Source organism: Pantherophis guttatus, chromosome 3 (assembly GCF_059756535.1).
Source record: "Pantherophis guttatus breed Tessera chromosome 3, ASM5975653v1, whole genome shotgun sequence".
NCBI lineage: Eukaryota > Metazoa > Chordata > Lepidosauria > Squamata > Colubridae > Pantherophis > Pantherophis guttatus.
Window position 1 is genome coordinate 56,181,043 of NC_142065.1, and position 20,135 is coordinate 56,201,177.

The following is a 20,135-nucleotide window of genomic DNA, read 5'->3' on the forward strand; positions in this document are numbered from 1 at the left end:
AACGTGCCTTTCCGATTTGTAATTCTAACTCTGTAGTTTCAGTGAAGAGATGTATTAGCTGTGAGAATTAAAAGAGCTTGAAACCAAACACACTTTTAAACTGGTTAGAGGAAAACTCCAGAGTAGATCTGAGAGTCAGAAATGCTCTGCTACTCATTTCCTTTTCTATTTGCTTGATATATATGATACCTTTTTTCTCCTTACAGGAAACCATCATAGGGGGCCTTTTACCAGAAACTACCTATTCTGTCAGCATCGCAGCCTATACCACTAAAGGGGATGGAGCCCGCAGCAAGGCCAGAGTGATTGCTACAACTGGAGCAGGTAAGCCATTTGTTCTACAATACGTCTTGATGGACAGGCCTACTTTACTATCTTTTTTGAGCTGCTGAATCATTGATGTAGTTGAAGTCATGGCAGAAATGTAAATCTTCAAAGAAATTGGGAATATTTGAGAGTTCTACCCCTTTAACCTGGTCTGTAGATTGTTGGTAGTAAATGGAACTAAATACAGACCTCTGTTCCCCAAGGTCCACTTCATCCTTTCTAATCTACAGGTATTAGCAAAAGCAGATGTCTCAAGCAGAACCAGAACTTATTAGCTCACATGATTAACAGTTTTTTGTAGATTTATTTGCCATGGATTGCCTTTTTTCAAAAACCCATCTATACTGATGGCCATTACCACATTTCATGGCACGGATAGGCTCTAAATTGTCTCTCTCAGGCATATAGTCATCACTTGATATTGATGTTCTTATAAACTGTTTTGTCTGTTCTGATCCTATCTATAATTCATTGAATTATCTCAACTTTAGTATACCAAACAAAGAAGAAATTATATGTCCTTATAAAGTACATGAGTGGGAAACATATATTTTCATTTAGATGCCTTTTTGTGTCTGTCATTCTTAATCGTTCCTTTATCTGGATCAGGACAACAGCTTTTAATCCAGATAATATGGTCAAGAATTGACAACATTGTGTTTATATACACCATGCAGCACAGATAATTTTTGCCTGATGCCATACTTCAGATACCCAAAATAAAAAAAATTATCAACTTTTAAAAAAATACTGAAATTGCCAACATCAAGCATGAATAAAATTGTATCAGATTTAATGACTTCCTGAGACTTTTAATTAAAAAAAAATCTTTTAGTACCTGTATCAGTAACTACCCATATTAGACTCTCAATCCACCAGTGATGCCTTAGATTGGAAACCACTGAAGTATACAATTGTAATGAATTAAATGATGTCTAGGACTCAATCATATCTTCTGAGCTGTGTTTCTGAATAATTATTTAACTCTATTGACCTGTTTGGAAATGATATTTGAAACGAAGATAAAACTACAAAAACAGAAGAGCATTGAAATTAGTTGCAGTACAGAAATTATTACCCTTGATTAAGGAAATGCTGCATTTCTTATGCCTGTTCCTTCTTCCTGCTAAATAAGCACAAACAAACAGATGATGGAAATGTACTTGGGGACACACAAAGTTCCTCAATAGAAAGCACACTAGGATTCAATTGGAACTGCCTGCTATATTCAGGATTTGTAGTTACAGTCTTATCCAAGTATATCAAATGAAACAAAGCAGAGCTTTTTAAATGACTTTCTGTAGTAGTCTCTTGTTTTGGAATGATGCCTGATTGTTTACAGTATGCTAATCTCCGTTGGCTTCAGATTTTGCTCATTTTTTAAGACTGTAAACTAATTTTTTTAAAACACTGAATGAAAAGATTATCTACTCTGTCTTGGTATTTGCCAAATTTCAACAGACATTCTTAAAACCTTTTTCATTGAAGAATATACTCGTTCCAGAAATGTTAATGCAATGGTAGAAAGAGAAGCCAGGTATCTGGAGAACAAATGAGATGGGGAATATCTTTGGAGCTTTGTTGTCGTATAAAAAGTGTGGGTTAATCTCTTCTGATCTAATATATGCCAGGTAGTCTGACAAAATTTTAGATTAGTTCCAAGTTCTTCAAAATCATTCCATAGATACTGGAATGATTTCTCCTTGTGCCATTCTTAGTGCTGCCATCTCTTAGTTTCTCTGTCATATCAATTCTGTTCACCCTACCACCAGAGTATCCAGTGAAATAAGTTAAAAGTTTGTTAAAACGTTTTCCATAATCTGAATGGCTTTCACAGAGGAGCATCATCATCATAACTTAGCTAAACCTACTCAAACCATATGTGGAATATTACTGTGCTGTTGTGATTTGTCTCTGGGTGCCACAATCCAACACAGGCTAATGCTTATTTTGGCAGTAAACAGGCTCTGAATAGTTCTGCTGCAGTTGGATTTACACATCAATTTCACCTGATGTGGGGGAAAGAGATGTATCTATTGTGGGTGTAACTGAGATATGAAACCATCCATTTTATACAGCAGGTGTTAAGCTTTGATGGGAGCAGCCCTTAATTTGTACTGCACATAAAAAATTTGGAATCAGGTTGTTGCACAGCCATCACATCAGCATTCCTAGCAGGAACCAGTTCATCAGCTTAAACACAGTGTATTTTGATTGCAAGCAGCATGCTACACTCTCTCGAGAGCTCACACAGGTGGTGAAATTATAACTGCTACTATGAAATTTCTCTGCATCAAACTAGGAGGGATTCCAAAGCTGAGTCTGGACATGTCCTCTATAACTTATACTAGTAACCAAATAACTATGTTATAATTATACTTTTTACCTTGTTCAAACTATCCAAGATTGCATTATCTGACATTTTGAAAAATGTTGGGGTTCAAGGAATGCTTGAATAGATGCACTGAGATTTAAGACAGAGCTGGATAAGGAATCCATAGATACCAATTTTGGTTGCAATGTGGATAATTGTTAAATTTGAATATATTTATGAAGCTAAAAACCAAACTTGTATCTTCTGCATTTTAAATGATTTGTTTTACAATTTGGTTACTTCTGCGTGTTGCTACATTACTTAATAACATGCTAGATTAATCGTTATTCTTTTTTTCTGGAGTTAAAGGGTCCACCATCCCATAAAATAAAGACTTGGACAAATTTGTTTTTATTTAAGTATGGAATACAGAAAGTAGTAAAAACTGAGCTACCCATTCAGAATTACAATGAAGAACAGCTCTTCCTAGGCTCAACCACTTCAGGGCACTTTGGAAGTTCATATGTGCCATCCTGGGTGCGCAAAATGCTTTTAACATTCTAATTCATTTAGATATGGGATCATTTATCTGCAATCTGATGCAGCATAAACTCAGAAAAATCTGTGTAGATGCTGGGATTCAGTTTGTTCAGTTCAGCTCTAATGCTATTTGAGTGCTTCAAGATCTTAAGTTCGCTTCCATTCATAGCCTAATACCCTGTTTTTGTTCCACAGTCCCAGGCAAACCTACTATGATGATCAGTACAACATCTATGAACACTGCCCTAATCAATTGGCTACCACCCAAAGAGATGGTTGGAGAGCTCTTGGGCTACATGCTGCGATACAAATGTGCTGATGAAGAGAAGATGATAGTAATTCAGTTTGGAAAAGATGACGATCACTACACTGTAACCAAACTTTACAAGGGTGCCACTTACATCTTCAAATTGTCTGCAAAGAATAGGGCAGGCCCTGGGGAGGAGTTTGAGAAGGAAATAAGTACTCCAGAGGAGCCACCAAATGGCTTCCCTCAGAACCTGGAGGTGGTTGGGCTTACCACCTCCACCACTAAAGTGACATGGAATCCACCACTGCTGGCTGAGAGGAATGGAAAAATTACCAACTATACAGTTGTATACAGAGACATAAACAGCCAGCAAAACCTGACCAATGTTACTAAGGAACAAAGTATCACTCTGACCAATCTCAAATCGGATACAACTTATGACATCAAAGTTAGAGCCCATACTAGCAAGGGGGCGGGACCTCTCAGCCCCAGCATTCAGTCAAGAACGATGCCAATGGAACAAGGTAGGCACCTCTTGCTGTGGTCAAATTCTGAATTCCTATGATAGAAAATGGGTGAAAAACATCCCATTTAGTCTTACCTTATCTTGTTCAGTCTTACTGTACCTTATAATAGGGGAGGGGAGGAACAGGCATGAACATTGTATTTATTTGTTTGTTTGTTTGTTTGTTTATTGAATTTCTATACCGCCCTTCTCCCGAAGGACTCAGGGCGGTGAACAGATTAAGATTTCACAACTGATGTCATGTAAACTTCAAAAAAGGAATTTCTTTCAGGAACCAGTACCCAGTAACTATTCTCTTTTGACTTTTTGTGATGAAGAGCCAAAGGAGGAAGTGAAAAAATCTGTGTTAGTTTAAATCTAAGATGTGGAAGGGCAGGATTGGATAACAGTTGCCTTTAGTTGTTCCCCTGACAATGTTCAAGAGAAGTCTTTTTAATTGCAGTGTTCGCAAAGAACTTCCGTGTCAGCGCAGTGATGAAAACCTCAGTGCTACTTAGTTGGGAAGTGCCTGATTCTTATAAATCGGCAGTACCATTCAAGGTAAGGTACTATCAACATCCAAGATAGAAACCTTATCTAAGTGTAGTAATTACTGTAGAGTCTTCCTTGCAGTCCTAAATCTGACTTTGATTTGATAAAAGTGATAAGGGATCAGGCTATTTATCTGAAAACAGTTGTTTTGCTGCCACCAGGTCACTATTTGTTGAAACCACCTAAGCGTTTAAAACCCAGACAGACACATCAGGAGTTTGGCAGCAGAATGCTTTGTCTTAACTGCTGCAGAGTTACTTACACTTTCTCATTTCTACCTCTTTTAAGTCTCAATCACTAAAGTGTAGTAATCAGCTGCTAGGCAGACCCTCCAAATTCCTTGCGTATCCTAAATGCTCCCTTTACTATATTAGTAAAGGGCATAGAAACATAAACTTAGTACCATGGGAGTTTATTCAGAGTAACTCATTTAGCTAAGGTAATATTTAAACATGCCTATTAAAATACTTTTTTAAAAGGAAGATAGCAACCCTATAAAATTATAAGCAAAAGAAAGATCGTGATGAGAGAACAAACTGTACCTTCACCTATAAAAAATGTAACGATAGAGGGAAATATTAGATGAGTACTTACTAGATTGATACAAGTTAACCCTACCCTCCCACATGCACATTTGTATTTCTGTGCTTTCTGTCTCTTACTGATACACACAAGGAGACCTGGGATGGGAGTTGCCTTTATACAGACAAGACAGACATAGACTTCAACGGATAATTAGAACGGGCAGAAAAAACAATTGCTACCAACCTGCCTTCCATTGAGGACCTGTACAGCATACTGCACGAGTCAAAAAAAGAGCTGTGAAAATATCTACAGACCCTTCACATCCGGGACATAAATTGTTTCAACTTCTACCCTCAAAACGACACTATAGGGCACTGCACACCAGAACAACTAGACACAAGGACAGTTTTTCCCCTAATGCCATCTCTCTGCTAAATAACTAATTCTTACAACACTGTCAAATTATTTACTAAGACTGTATTACTATTATTTTTCTCATCCTTCCTATTACCTACCTCCTCCCACTTATGACTATAACCATGTTGCTAGTATTTTTACGATTTATATTGTTCTGTTTGTTTCCTAGTATGATTTGATTGCTTATTAGGAACCTATGACTATCACTAAGTGTTGTATCTTATGATTCTTGATGAATACATTTTTTTCTTTTTATGTACACTGAAAGCATATGCACCAAAGACAAATTCCTTTTGTATCCAATCACACTTGGCCAATAAAGAGTTCTATTCTATTCTATTCTATTCTATTCTATTCTATTCTATTCTATTCTATTCTATTCTATTCTATTCTATTCTATTCTATTCTATTCTATTCTATTCTATTCTATTCTATTCACTAGCAGACCCTAGCAGCATCAGCTGCCTGTAGCAAACTATTTAATTTTGTATTGAAAGCCTCCAGGGAATAGAGAAAGAGTCAGAATCTTGCATCAGATGTTGTATTTATGTCTCCCACTTCCTTTCCACCCAGATCATTCTGCCATCATCATGCAGACTCCTTGGAGGACAGCCAAGTCAGTCTCATGTCTGGATGTACTTTCACTTCCTCCAAATTTCCTGCAAAAAATCAGAACACAACTATCATATCTGGGCTACAAAAGTCTGGACTTTCATTGGATGGCAACAGAGATGCCATTTTTTGGATGCCTGGAGTTTTACAACCCAAATATGCTACAGGAACCGATGAAAATGGCAGTCAAAACGGGAGCCACCAGAGCGTAGACAGGGAAAATATTTACAAAATCCAGACTGTCTGGCATAATTCTGGACATCTGACCACTCTAAACAATGCCTTAGAGCAAACTAAAAACATCTTGGTACGAAGTTATGCCTGTTGACCTTGCTAGCAGTGAGTGGATATACTGTGAGAGTTAAGCCAAAAGGTTTTCAGAACAGAGGTGCAAATTATGTCAACAGTCAGCAATATTCAGGTTCAGGGCCTTGAAGTACAGAGCAAAGAATCCACGGAAGCATGGAAAAGGCACAAGGAAGCATCAACGGATGTAAAGTCCCAGGAGTATAAGAAAGGAACTGTACCTTCACCGTGACCGGCAAGAATCAACAGTTTAATAAGCCTTCTAGGTTGCAATAAAGATTTGTATTTAGTCACACTATGTTGAATGTACAGAGAACCACTGCTGTAGATTAAGCTTCCTGGAGGGAGTAGGGAAGATGACCTTGACAGAGATATGTAACTTCTGTTGCCTAACCAAGCATGTTAAAATCAGGATTTAAAGATTTACAGCTGAGTCCTGGACAGGGAAGCCTGACAAGTTTATTAATAGTGGATTCTGTGCTGGGATTTCCTCATTTCCAGTTCAACAGATCCAATGTGTTCTTAATAGAACTAATGAATTATCAAGATACTACAGTGTGTAAAGTTCAGAAGGTCTGGCTAGGTTAATATAGCTTAGGCTGCTGATGAGGGTTAAGTTAGAGTTGACATCAATTTCACCTGCAAGCTGGCCACATGGAGACTTGGGAGCAGGTGATGCTATTGGGTTGCTAACTGTAGAGCAGCCATGCAATTATAAGAAGTGTAAATGAGCTTCCTTATACCTATTGCTGATTCTAGATGTGCAGGTTATGTGCAGGGTTAGGTACCGAAGGAATAACTGGCCTGGATATGATCTGTGAAGCAGGAATATTCCAAACAAGGCTCCACGTGTGGCCAACTGTTTAATTCACACATGTAGAATGCCATGCCAAAGCCTAATAATCTAATAAGCACTGCTGATAAATCTCCATGGGAACAATTAGCATTATCTCCACTTGATAAACAGTTGCATACTAAATCTACAGCCCAAAGAGTGTCCTCTTTCCCTTTAACAGATTTAATTAAAGCGTATATTGTCTAGATGATAGCATGGAGGTGTACGATAAATCTCATGGATTTTTTTTTTTCTTTCTTTTAATGGGGGAGAACTGGGACCTTTGGAAATTCTTTACTGAAAATCAATAGAGAGGCTTTCAGTTTCTTCCAGCAACAATCATTATTTCATCTGGACCAGGAGATAAATTCCCTGCAAAAAAAATGACTGGTCTGGTGGAGTGAGTAGTAGTGGCATTATGATGAGGTGCCTGTTGCAGTCAGCTGGCTGGCTCTGGCTCCACACCAGAGCCCATCTATGTATAGCTATGGTAGGCCCTCAGACCTCATCTGGCATATACCTGCCCCCCTCCTTCTTCACATTTTACTGTGATGGTCTGTTGTTGCATTCATGCTTCAATGGGCTGTTTGATGTTGAATCTGATGTCCATGGTATAAGAGTGCTTCTTCCCTATTTCTTCAAGGAGTATTAGATGTATATTTTCTTCTGAAATGTGACTGACTTTACACATTTTCATGAGATTGTAAGTAGAATATTCCTGGATATATAGTGCAACGGCCCCCAATCTTTTGGGCACCAGGGAATGGTTCTGTGGAGAAAGGTTTTTCCGCAGACTGGAGAGGGCGCAGTTTTGATGCTGCCTGCATCCCACCACTGGGGCTCTGCTTGTTTGCATGGCCTGCTGCGGACCGGCGCTGGTCCACAGATCGGGGGTTGAGGACCACTCGTACAGAGTATTGGCTTACCATCCACAATCTTAGTTTTTAGCAAGTATTAGATGTTTATTTAAGAAACAGAGGAGGGGTTTTTGATTGCTTTTGTTGCTTTGCCATAGTAGACTATAGTTAAAGATGGAATCAAAGTTTGGTTGTTAAACCAGAGATGCTCACTATATTCCAAATGTCTGAGCAAGTCTGCATCATCCATGAAAGAAAAGGAATTTTTATTCTCTCTATATATCTGTCTCTTAACAACATAAAATTAAAACATTAAAAAAATCAGTAACAAAACCTTTATATTTAATTTTCTTCTTTTTTTCTTTCTTTTTCTATTTTCTTTCTTATTTAGTCCTTATTTTTTGTTTCTTTTCTAATATTTCTATTGTTTTTAATCTTAAGATTTTCTGCAATAAAAATTATATTTAAAAATCAGTAACAAAACTATGAGGCACCATGAATTGCTGTTTCTTCCAAAGACTAGCACAAGGAAGATTCTGAGTGCCACCTTCTGAAATCATCCATTCAAATAGGAATCATCAAGAGTATATTGCAGTCTACGGAAACAAAACGTGCTTTAAATTCCAAAGTAATCCACAAGGTATCATTTTGGACAACAGTGTTCCCACAGAATCAAGATAATTGCAGTTTAAGAACTATGTCTAGAGCCCAGTTGAAGTGGAATTAGAAAACGAGTGCTATCTGAATATTGAGAAACTCCCAAGATAAATACCTCATTTTAGTAGTGATTACAGTTAAAATCAGTTTTCACATATTACCAGAAGATCACAGCAAAGACCCAACTTGGAAATAGAAATTTGGTGGCAAAATTAATTTCTTTCCTAGGAGAAAATTTCTAAGTGTGAAATCCAATGTTTTATTTATTTTGCTTTCAGATTCTATACAATGGGCAGACTGTGGAGGTAGATGGACATTCTATGAAGAAGCTGATTAATGACTTGCAGCCAGACACAAATTATTCCTTTGCACTTACAAACCGGGGAAGTAGTGCAGGCGCATTGCAACATCGGGTCTTCATCAGGACATCACCTGATGTTTTCCAAACAAAGCCTGTTTCCACATACAAATATATCCATAATGGACAGTTCACCTTCACCCTCCCCAAAGTGAAGACTTCTGTGCCAGTCAGGTATACTCTGTCCACATCTCTGATTCCATTCTGATATTGATCTGTCACTATGTTCTCCAAAAAAACAATATAGTAGAATTAGTACTGTATTTTTCTACTCAGAATAGAAATTCCTGCAAAGTGAATAGGTTTTTGTATGGGCAGTAAGATGGTATCACTGGGAATCACGTCCGATTTCATAGAGACTGATTAATTATTCAACTACAAAATGCTCCAAAATATATCACAATAGGAAGGACAAAATACAAGAGATTAGTATATAGGATTTGAAGCAGCAACCTATTAGGATTCTGATTTTGGACAATTATTTTTTTGTACTGCATATTGCTACTTTAAGTTATATATTCTTTATGGTAATTAAGGCCATAAAGCCATAATCTCCCTTTCTTTCCTCTTAAAGGACCCAATATGACCTTATCTGCCCAATTACTTGAGTAAAGAATGCAAATCCCTTGCAAAGCTTGTTGAAGTCTCATTCGTGTTTATGGTTCCATAACATACCACTGAAATTGGTACTCAGCTATAAAATAACTAGGCTTTACAACATTATTTCTCTAATTCATGACAGTCTGAAGAATGCAAAGAAAGTGAAGCAGTGAGGGACCGTTATAAGGATTTTATGGAGGGCATTCCATTATATCTAGAACTCACCTTTTCTTTCTTCTTCTTCCTCCACAGGTCGTACTACATTGTGGTAGTACCAATAGAGCACACAAGCAGTATACTTGCCTCCAGACTGAAGAGTCCAGATGAGATGGAACTGGACCAGGTATGAGAAAAAAGAAAAATGCTACTGCAGGGGTTCTCAGATTTCTTAGTTGAGCGTTGAATCTGTGACCTCCTAAGTCAGGTGTATCCAACCCATGACCCGCTGACCACACACAGCCCTGGATAGCTAGTAATGCAGTCCCACAAGATAATAAAAATATTTTTAAAGGAAGTTTGTTATTTAGATACATTAACTATATTATATTTTTTATATGTGGCCCAAGACTGTTCCTTTTCATTCAGTATGGCTCAGGCAAGCCAAAGGATTGGACAACCGTGCACCTAAATCAGGGCTGTCAAACTCGGATGCATCACGCACTGGCCACGCCCAGTTTAGTGAAGGGGGAAAATCACGATATGTCATGTGACACCGCCGTGACGACGTGAGTTTGACACCCCTGACCTAAACGATAAATATGTGTGATTCCCCTCATGAATAAAACAACACAATGATTGAATAACTGCATTAGTTGGAAGTAGGTTTCCAAGTACAATTCAAAATGCTGTTAATACCTTTAAAACCTTAATGGCATGAAGGTATCTAAAAAGGCCACTTTTGCCTGATAAAAGCTACCCATTCAACGCAGACAATATCTGCTCAGGACATCAATGGTTGAGGGCCTACCCTCCAAGGTACGAGTACTCCCTATTCCAGTGGTCTTCTACAAACTTGTAAAGACCCATCTTTTCCAAAAGGCCTTTGAGCATTATCCACAGCCCACATACTAAACTGAGAAGATTATAGCAGTCATATTCCCCAGCAGTCATATTCATCCTGTGTGCTGAGGATAGTAGTATTGATAGAGAATTTGGCATTTTTTGAAGCTGGATATCCTTGTTTTTGCATGTGTGAGATTATTCCCCTAGGACAGCAGAGTTTATCACCATCTCTTAATGTTCTTAGAAGCACTAACTTCCTCAAATGCCCATTAACTCCAACTAAATCTAAAAATTGCCTGCAATTTTAACTTGAAAGAAGTCATTATGCTAGAATTCCCAGAGGTGTTATTGCATTTATGGATCACACTTCATTTCCTTCTGCATTCTATTTCACACACTCTCTTCCAAGCAAAAAGGTTGCACTCTGGAAGTATCTGTATTTGACCTCAACAGATAGGACTTGAAGACCCAGTGTATGGATGTAAAGCAACAATATCATTCTGGAGACCAAAAGTCAACAGCCTCTGTCCCTAATACTAACAGCATGGTTTTATATAACGTCTGTCTTTTGGGCATCATATTTGCTCTTCTGCTGTATGTTTGTTTTTACCATTTTGTGTGAAATATATGTATGCCTTCCTTCACTTTAAATTAGAATTTCCGTTTCAAACCCTGGCAATCATTTGTATTCATTAGAAAAGCACACTTAAATATCTGAGAGTCTCTCCAAGCAATGTAATTAAATTCTTGATATGTTTATATCATTCTTATGAATTTATGGGTGACTATGATCTTCATTTTTAAAAATCTGGATCCCCTATGAAATCTGTTAGTACCATATGGAATTTTATTAAAAAAACAACACCTTTGCTATAATGCAGACATACAATATGGAAAATTATAATGTGTCTGACAGTACTCCAGACTGCAAAGTATGCTTGTTGGGTAAAATAAACCCATCTCAAAGCCTGCCAAACTATTATTTTTCTCTGAAAGTTTAAATTCATGGGCTTCCACAATAGATATTTTGGAAGCGATTATCTAGTTTCCAACCTCCCCTTTTTGGTTAAAGTGGTTGGATAGGAGTTATAAAGGGTTCTGGACCAATTTCAGTGGGGTTTCAGGCCAGGATATAGTACTCTGGTAGTACTGGTTGTGCTTGTCATTGGCCTTTAGCAGATTTGGGATGGAGGTGCTGCATCCATCCTCAAGCGCCTTGATTTCTTTCAATACTGTTTATCAATATCCTTGTGGACTAGTTAGGCAGATTAGAAGTGGGGGTACTGTGCTACAGGAGTTCACCTCCTTCCTCAATGGTCAGTACCATTTGGTGTTGAAAGGAGGGTCCCTCAAAGTTCAATGCTCTCGTCCCTCCTGTTTAATATACACATCAAATTGCTGGTGAGGCACCCTATCAAGACATCCACAACAAAAATGGATGTACCTCTTTAGCACCCCAACACTTCCCCATCTCAGATATTTTAATCTTTGGTCTTGGGTGGGGTTGTACTTCCCCATTTGAGACTAGTATGCAGTGTGGAAATCCTCTAGGATTCACAAGTAATGCTCAAACAGTAAATATGAGCCGAGGTGGCACAGTGGTTAGAGTGCAGTACTGCAGCTACTTCAGCTGACTGCTAGTTCAGCAGATCAGCAGATCAAATCTCACCGGCTCAAGGTTGACTCAGCCTTCCATCCTTCTGAGGTGGGTAAAATGAGGACCCAGATTGTTGGGGGCAATATGCTAATGCAATATGTTAATATGCAATATGCTATATGCTAACTTTGTAAACCGCTTAGAGAGGGCTGTAAAGCACTTTGAAGTGGTATAGAAGTCTAACTAATAAATAAATAGTACTTGTGTTCCACTTGCACCTTTTCCTCAATCAGGAAGAAATTCAGATGGTCACTCATATCCTATTTGCCTCGCATTTGGACTACTACAATGCATTCTGTGTGACATACATAACTGCTCCCATTCTTCAAGTCTCCCAAGTCTTCCACAAGTCTTGGTTCTGTTTCCAGGCCATTTTTTTCTGGAAAATATTTATGTAGTTATGTATGTTTCTCTAAATAAGTCTTTTAAATGTTGTAAGCCCTCCAGAATCTTTTTTGGAGTTGAATGCTCTTGAAATCCAATAAATAAATATTTGCATTGGGTATTGTCAATCGCTTACTGCCCTAAACTCTTTTCACCTATTCTTCTTCCTTTTTCTTCATATAATGAAAGGGTTAGGGTTAGGATTATCCTTGTCTTCTAAAGGAGGTGAGCCATGTTGGTCTATGGTGGCACAAAGTCAGCATCACCTTTTTCGATTAACGAATGTTATTAAAAGCATAAGTTTTTGTGAAGTGCAGTTCACAAAGGTATCTGGCAGAACTTTTTCTTACATAAGCTTTCTTTGGCTCTCCAGCTACTTGAGGCCATAAACCAAGGGGCCACAGAAAGACGCCAACGTCGACAAGCAGAGCGCCTAAAGCCTTATATCGCAGCCCAAGTGGAAGAACTGCCAGAAACATTTGTTTTGGGAGATGAAAAGAATTATAAAGGCTTCTTTAATAAGCCACTTTCAGAAGATTTGAGCTACCGTTGTTTTGTGCTGGCTTCACTGGAGGATGGTGATACGGTAAGAACATTTGAAAGAAAAAAGGACAGTTACAAAGTTAGCATTGTTGGATGATTGGCATAGTGGAGGTTGTGGAAGTTTTTCCTTCCACTTGCCTGTCCATATAAGCATTTGCATTATCTTTTGTTGCACACTGGTGTGGATGAGCGAGAGGAAAGGAAGAGTAATAGAGTGCTACTACTGCGTGAAATGTGTAAGTAATGTCCAGCATAATGAAGATATTTGGGTCTTTCTGTTCTGTCCTGTCCCATACTGTGGCTCTTACTTTCAGCCTCATTTACTTGTAATGGCTCGTTAGAGCTGGTCAAATGCTCCATTAGTCACCCAGTCTGAACACTTCAGTGACGGACATAGCAAATGTGCAACCAAGTTGGGAGGGTGAGGACTCTGAGCAGCCAGCTGAGGACAAGTTGTGTATTACAGTATACAAGAGTGAATGTACTAAGGCACTCATGGCTAGCGGAGTGCACTTTCCAGGTATTTGATATGTTTTGCTACAGCTATTTTTTGTTAAAAATTTTATTTAAAAATTTAATTAAATAGTAAAATGCACACTAAAAAAAGTAAGGAAAAACATAAGAGAATAAAAGGTGCAAAAAAACATGAAAGAAATAAAAGCAACAACTAAAAATTGCGGTTTCCCACCTCATCATAGTAAGTATAAACAATTTCACTATTTTTATTCCCTTAAATAATAGATAATAAAACTCTTAATCCCATAAATCAACTCTTAAACTGTAGGCAAATCTAATAAGTGATGTCTTCTCCAATCCAGCTATCACCAAAAAGGTCAAACAGATCCCTAAAATAAATATATTGATTAGCAAATATAAAATTCATTATTCCATATCTCAACTATAAGCAAGTCCGCATTTAGAAGGCATAAAGTGGTCCCAGTATCCTGATATAAACAAAAGGCTGAAATTTAACATGGCAAAAAAAAACATTATGTCCTTTAAAGAGAGCGAGCTCACAAAGATCCCATACTTTAAATAAAAAGTCAATTAAACACAAAACTAATTTAAATGCTGTCCAGTTAGGATACAATATACATGTACAGGGGAAAAAAGCCTTAAACATAATGTTAACTGTAAGCAAATCCAATACACAACATTTTTCCAGTCTGGGTGTCAGCAAGTCCAAAAAACAAGCACTCAAAGTAAAAACATGTCCCCATTTTAACCCTGATTGAATAAAGCCACTTTGTGTTCCTTCTTTTGAGGTAAAACAATCTTGCTCTTTAATCCATTTATATTATTGTTGATACTCATCTCTAATTTTAAAAAAACTTTAAAAAGCCTCTTGAAATTCCAGCAAGGTGAAATTATATAAATTACTTTCTGAAATTGGCATTCTTATTTTCTTCTTAATTTTTAAAGCCTTAGGTGATTTTATTTTTGCACGTCTAATGACAAATTCTTGTTCACATTCTCAGATTTTGTTGCAGTTTTTTTTTCTATAACAGTTTCATCTGGGAACAGACTGCTCCTAAGAATAGACAACACTGCTGAGACAGTGATTCAGTATCCCGATGCAATTCCTTAAAAAATGTCTTGAAACCCTTTATAAGTTGCTTAGCTTTTTATATCTCGTTATGTCTCCAATATCTAAAACATTTTCCCACAAAAATACTTAATTCTCTAGAATTAATTTCAAAGTCTTAATATTCGAGATCAAATGTTCTGATGTTTTCAGACCCTTTAATCCATTTAAAACTTTCTATGCTCAAAACTCTGTGTTCCTTTTTGCTATTTCTTTTGAATTTCTAAAGCTTTTTAAAGAAAGTTTCAATTTCTTATATTAAGGATGGAAGGCACTGCCTTGTCATTTTGAAGGTGTCTAATCTCTTTAAGTAAGTTAATAGGCAATTTCTAAAACAGCGATTAGCCCAAAAAAAGTGTGAAATTAGTGTCTTTTGCAAGACTCTGACTGTGGCTGGAGCAGGTATGACACGTTTTCGTGGCTCCCAGTTTTCCCTCCTCCTTGTGAGAGGCAACCCTATGGAGTGCAACTTAGGCAATCTTGCATCCTCTCCTTGCCCAGTGAGGGTCAAAGGAACCAATCTGCTTGTCAGCTCCCTATTCTTAGTACATTATCAGCTCCACTTTTTCAGTCCTCCATTCTTCCCTGGAAGTGATCCAGCTACTGCTATTCTATAGCTAAGCTCCAATGCTCTTAGAGTTTCTTCTTGGCTACTATAAGCTCTAATACTTTGCTTGCCCCTTCTAATATTGAGCTTGGTTAATCCTACTTGCTATAAACTAAAACTTCCCTTATGATTCTCATTATATTAAGTAATGTTGGCTGAAGAACCGTGCAAACATTACAGGGGATATTATCATTTAGCATATGTTCTTTCTAAAATGAGAATGGTCAGGTGTTCAAAATCTCTGTAGCTCCTTCCTTCAATCCCAGAACATTTGGAATTTATTCTCAACAGTATTAAAATGGACTTGTAAGTATTGATTACCTATTTCTCAAGTTCTTGCATTAAGGTCTGACACTGAATCAGGAAATATGGCTCAAATTAAGCCCTATATATATGCATCCTGCTGAGAACCCACAAAAAGAGACTGATATGAGTGTTTTCTGCTTCTCTTGCCAAAAAATAATCAAAGAGGCTGTTTAAAGTTTCATCCTCCAGCTGCCCAACTTTAGATCAGCAGGAGTCTTCACTGGCTCAAAAGAGGTCAACGCATGCTGCTTCCTTGGTCACGGCATTTAGTATTATTTATAAAAAGGGTAATCATGTTCGTTCTTGTGTCTCTTCCTGACCTGTAAGGTAAATCTGAAAAGGCAATGTACAGATGGTTTCTATTTTGACTTGAGAATAGCATACCTAAGTGCTGATCTGTGAATGCACCAGGCAAGAACATCTCCAGTTTTATAGATAACCATTTGAATGCAGATGTATATGTGGGAAACTGTAGGTGAACATGTTATTTTCAAGGCTTAGATTGTTGCCTGCCAATGACTTTTAACATGCAGTAGTTTGCCCAGTGGATGTTCCCTAACTTATCAAGCTTGGCGGTCTGTTTATAAAGGTAAATGTTTCCCCTGTCCAGTCGTGTCCCACCTAGGGGGCGGTGCTCATCTCCATTTCTTAGTTGAGGGAGCCGACATTGTCTGAAGACATTTCCGTGGTTATGTAGTCAGCATGACTATACGTCAAGGCACAGAGAATGTCTTGCCATCGAAGTGGTACCTGTTGTATCTACTCACATTTTCATGCTTTAAAATGGCTAATAAACTAAACTACCTAGTCATTACCTATAAGCAACCATGTTCACTTAGCTGCAATACCAAAGACTGTAATTTGACTCTGGGCATTTGAGACTGGCAACTTGCTCTAAACTGGACCATTTCATTCTGCAATTGAAATACTTCCTGGCTGTTGTAAATTTTTGCTTACCAAAGGGAAGACAATTGATTTTGGTCTTAGTATCTGATGGTTCCAGGGTTGTTGCTCAAGAAAATTGCAGATAAACCTCATGGGGTTATTGGGCAGAGGATAACAAAAGAATAATGGAAGAAGTTCTTCACTTCCATTGTCTTTGTCTACTCTTCTCTCCCATTCTCTAGAAGAAGTATGCAGCCAGTCCCTACTCAGATGAGATTGTGATGGAGGTATCACCAAAGCAGCAAGATGAACCAGAGATGCTGTGGGTGATGGGGCCTGTCCTTGCGGTCATCTTGATTATCATTATTGTTATTGCTATCCTACTCTTCAAAAGGTAAGCAGCAGCCTATACTTACAGCAGATGCGGTGACTACGGTCCCATATTATGGCAGCTTAAAGGGGCTTAAGTTCTTCACAACGACTAACATAATGTTGAATCTAAGATGAAAGTCAGCCATCTCTAAGATAGTTTGATTCTACCCAAAGCTTTGCTCACTTGTAGGGCAAAGGCAGATGGGAGATAACAGTCCATGCATTTCATTTTGGAATGGAATGAATGAACCTGCCAACATTTGATAAGCTTTTTGTGTATACAAGTAGTCTTTGAATTATGACCACGATTAGGACCAGATTTTTGTTGTTAGGCAAGGTGGTTGTTAAATGAGTTGTGCCCAATTTTGCAAAGTTGTTAAGTGAATCACTGCCATTGAGTGAATCGTGCAATTCTTAAGCAAATTCAGCTTCCCCCATTGACTATGCTTTGTCGGAAGCTTGCGATCACATGATCCTGTTGCGCTACAACCCCTGTAAATATATACTGGTTGCCAAGCACTCAAATTTTGGTTTCATGATTATGGGCATGCTGCAGCATTTATAAGTACAAGGCCCAGTCGTAAGTCACTTTTTTCAATACGTTTTTCAATGTTGTAACTTTGAACAGTAGCTAAACAAATGATTATACATGGTTCCTATCTATAATAAGAATGAGCAACTTCATATAAGTGTTTAGTTAAATTTCATAGATTACTATTGCTTAAATTATATAATATCTATGCCAAGTAGTGTCTCTCCTCTCCCCCCCCCATTACTTGGTGCTTTAATCCACGAAAATATAGAATTCAGTGTGGGGCAGAAGGAGGTCCTATCATGTTAGTTGCGACCATGTTCTTGGCAAGAATGTCCAGTGTCATCTGCCTGTGATGTTAAAGTAGCAACAACTTATTTATTTACAGCAAATGCAAAGCCTTCCATCTCTTACGTAAACAACCTATCATAACTTTGCTGTAAATAAATGTATGCATGGTTCCAAGGTGGAGGGAAAGAAAGTGACTGGGTTATTGCATATATGGTTAGTATCTTTGAATAATCCTGGTTTCCTCTTTATTTCTGCTCTCCGTGGATCTAGCAAACAGGAAAGGTAGTTAGCATCTTTCTCTTTTTGTTGTTTATGCTGAGATCCAGAATTTCATCTTGTTAAAACCAAAATATGTACCGCTCAAACCAGACTGGTTTTTGATAATTCTCTGCCTTTCTTGCTACTGTGCCATACTTCCTCATCCTTTACCTACCTTGTGTCATTGTTAGAATAAATAAATAACTTCACAATTAAGATTACCATGTTTTAGGATTTGTCTTTTACATGTCTATAATGAGAAAGTTTGGCTAAGAATGTGGCATGTTCTATTAATCAGTTCCATAAGCCTTGTTCTGAATGATTCCTTTTTCCTGTTATCAACCAGATTTCTTCTCACTTGACTGCTAACTTTGTTACATAACTGATCATTGGTAAAATAAAGTAATGCTATTATAGAAGAGCATAATTGACTTTTAACAGAAATTAGAGGCCAAAACAAAGTATCTTGGCATTTTTCTATATACTTTTGTTTGAGTAATGAATTCAGATTGATGACATACTTTTTTTCTGACATGTGGTTGCTTTATAAATTATCTCCTCCCAATCTACGTTACAAATATATAAACATATATAATAAATATGTTGAACAGATTCCATCCCTGAAATGTCATAGAAAATGATTTGAAAAAAATATTAACAGCAGTGCATCTGCTGGAGCAACCTGACTCACACTAATTCCTATAAGTTGCAAGTAGTTTCCTATCATGCAATTTTGTGGTACTTTTTTTCCTTTTAAAAAATGGCCTTTTGTCACCAGGAAGACATTCGCTTACCAAAATGTCCCATTTACCTTGTCTAGGAGTGCATCAAAATGCCTTTACCTATATTCAAGAGATTTGAACAGCCAGTCATGTGCACTTGCATGCATGCACACCAGGGGTGGGTTCTACTTACCTTTACTATCGGTTCGCAATGGGAGCACGCGCACACTTCTGCACATGCGCAGATCGACCTTATGACGTCCAGGCGGGTAGGTGGAGCCTCCCACTGCTTTTACTACTGGTTCTCAAGAACCGGTCATAACTGGGAGCAACCCACCACTGATGCACGCCTATGCACACAAACATACGCACATATGTAACAGTTGGGTTGGCTGAAAAAGAAACCTTTTGTAACATGCATTAGGTGAATGCTAAGAAGCAACAGAACCATATGGAGTCATGTGATTTAATGCTAATCAGTGACCTCACCAATAATATTTCTTGCCATTCCAAAATTTCCTGCAAATCTATCCCATTTAATTTCTGGACAGGTTCTTCTCTGCTTAGTTAGTGAATTCTACCGGGATAAGAGCCTAGGGTGGCAAAACTATGGACATAAATATAACACGAAGAGACAACAATGTATTTTATTATGCTATTAACAAATGCCTGGAGGGCCTTCAGCCATTCAAGACAAGTATTAATGGACCAATAAAATTTACCCTAAAGACCCTTTATCCTTGTACATTACAACTCTTCACATTTTAAATAATTTTTAATACAGAGAATCCTCTGTATTCTTCCACCGTAGAAAATAGTCCCTTACAAATAAATATGAAGAGAAAGAGGAATGTCAAGGTTTTGTCATTGTGTTCCTGTCAGATAGAGAGCTTTAGTAGTCCTTTTGCTTGCTGCTATATATGTTTCTGAGACTGTTGCCGGGATCTTGTTATTGTTTCCCAAATTTATTTCGTATAAGCTTTTCTTTCTTTTCCTTAGGAAAAGGGCCAATTCACCCTCATCCAAGGATGAACATTCCATTGGCCTGAAGGACTCCTTGCTGGCCCACTCCTCTGACCCTGTTGAAATGAGGCGACTTAACTACCAAACACCAGGTGGGCTATAGTTATATTGTCCAGGGATACTTATCCCTCATGTTATGTATATCTCTTCACTGGGTGTACCTATCATACTTGGTTCAAATTAATCAGCCAAATAAAAGTCCAATCTGCTGATAGATCAGATGTCAAGTTGGCAGGTTTAGTAGGCTGGCTCCTGATTGGGTTCCTGAAGTGCTCCCTACCTTCTGGTTCTTATGACATGTTAAATTATTAGT

The 20,135-nt window shown here is 37.8% G+C and overlaps 1 protein-coding gene across 22 annotated transcripts in view; it reads left to right on the top strand.

Annotated features, from left to right (window-relative positions):
• Nucleotides 1-20,135, top strand: part of PTPRF (protein tyrosine phosphatase receptor type F) — a 529,684-nt gene that overhangs the window by 469,705 nt on the left and 39,844 nt on the right. For all 22 annotated transcript variants that reach the window (XM_087889625.1, XM_087889634.1, XM_087889639.1 and 19 more), the window contains 8 exons: nt 207-324; nt 3,377-3,955; nt 4,400-4,497; nt 8,976-9,229; nt 9,908-9,998; nt 13,072-13,284; nt 16,867-17,018; nt 19,799-19,914. In XM_087889625.1, the coding sequence (XP_087745751.1) occupies nt 207-324; nt 3,377-3,955; nt 4,400-4,497; nt 8,976-9,229; nt 9,908-9,998; nt 13,072-13,284; nt 16,867-17,018; nt 19,799-19,914 (1,621 nt within the window). The remainder of the gene's footprint in view (nt 1-206; nt 325-3,376; nt 3,956-4,399; nt 4,498-8,975; nt 9,230-9,907; nt 9,999-13,071; nt 13,285-16,866; nt 17,019-19,798; nt 19,915-20,135) is intronic.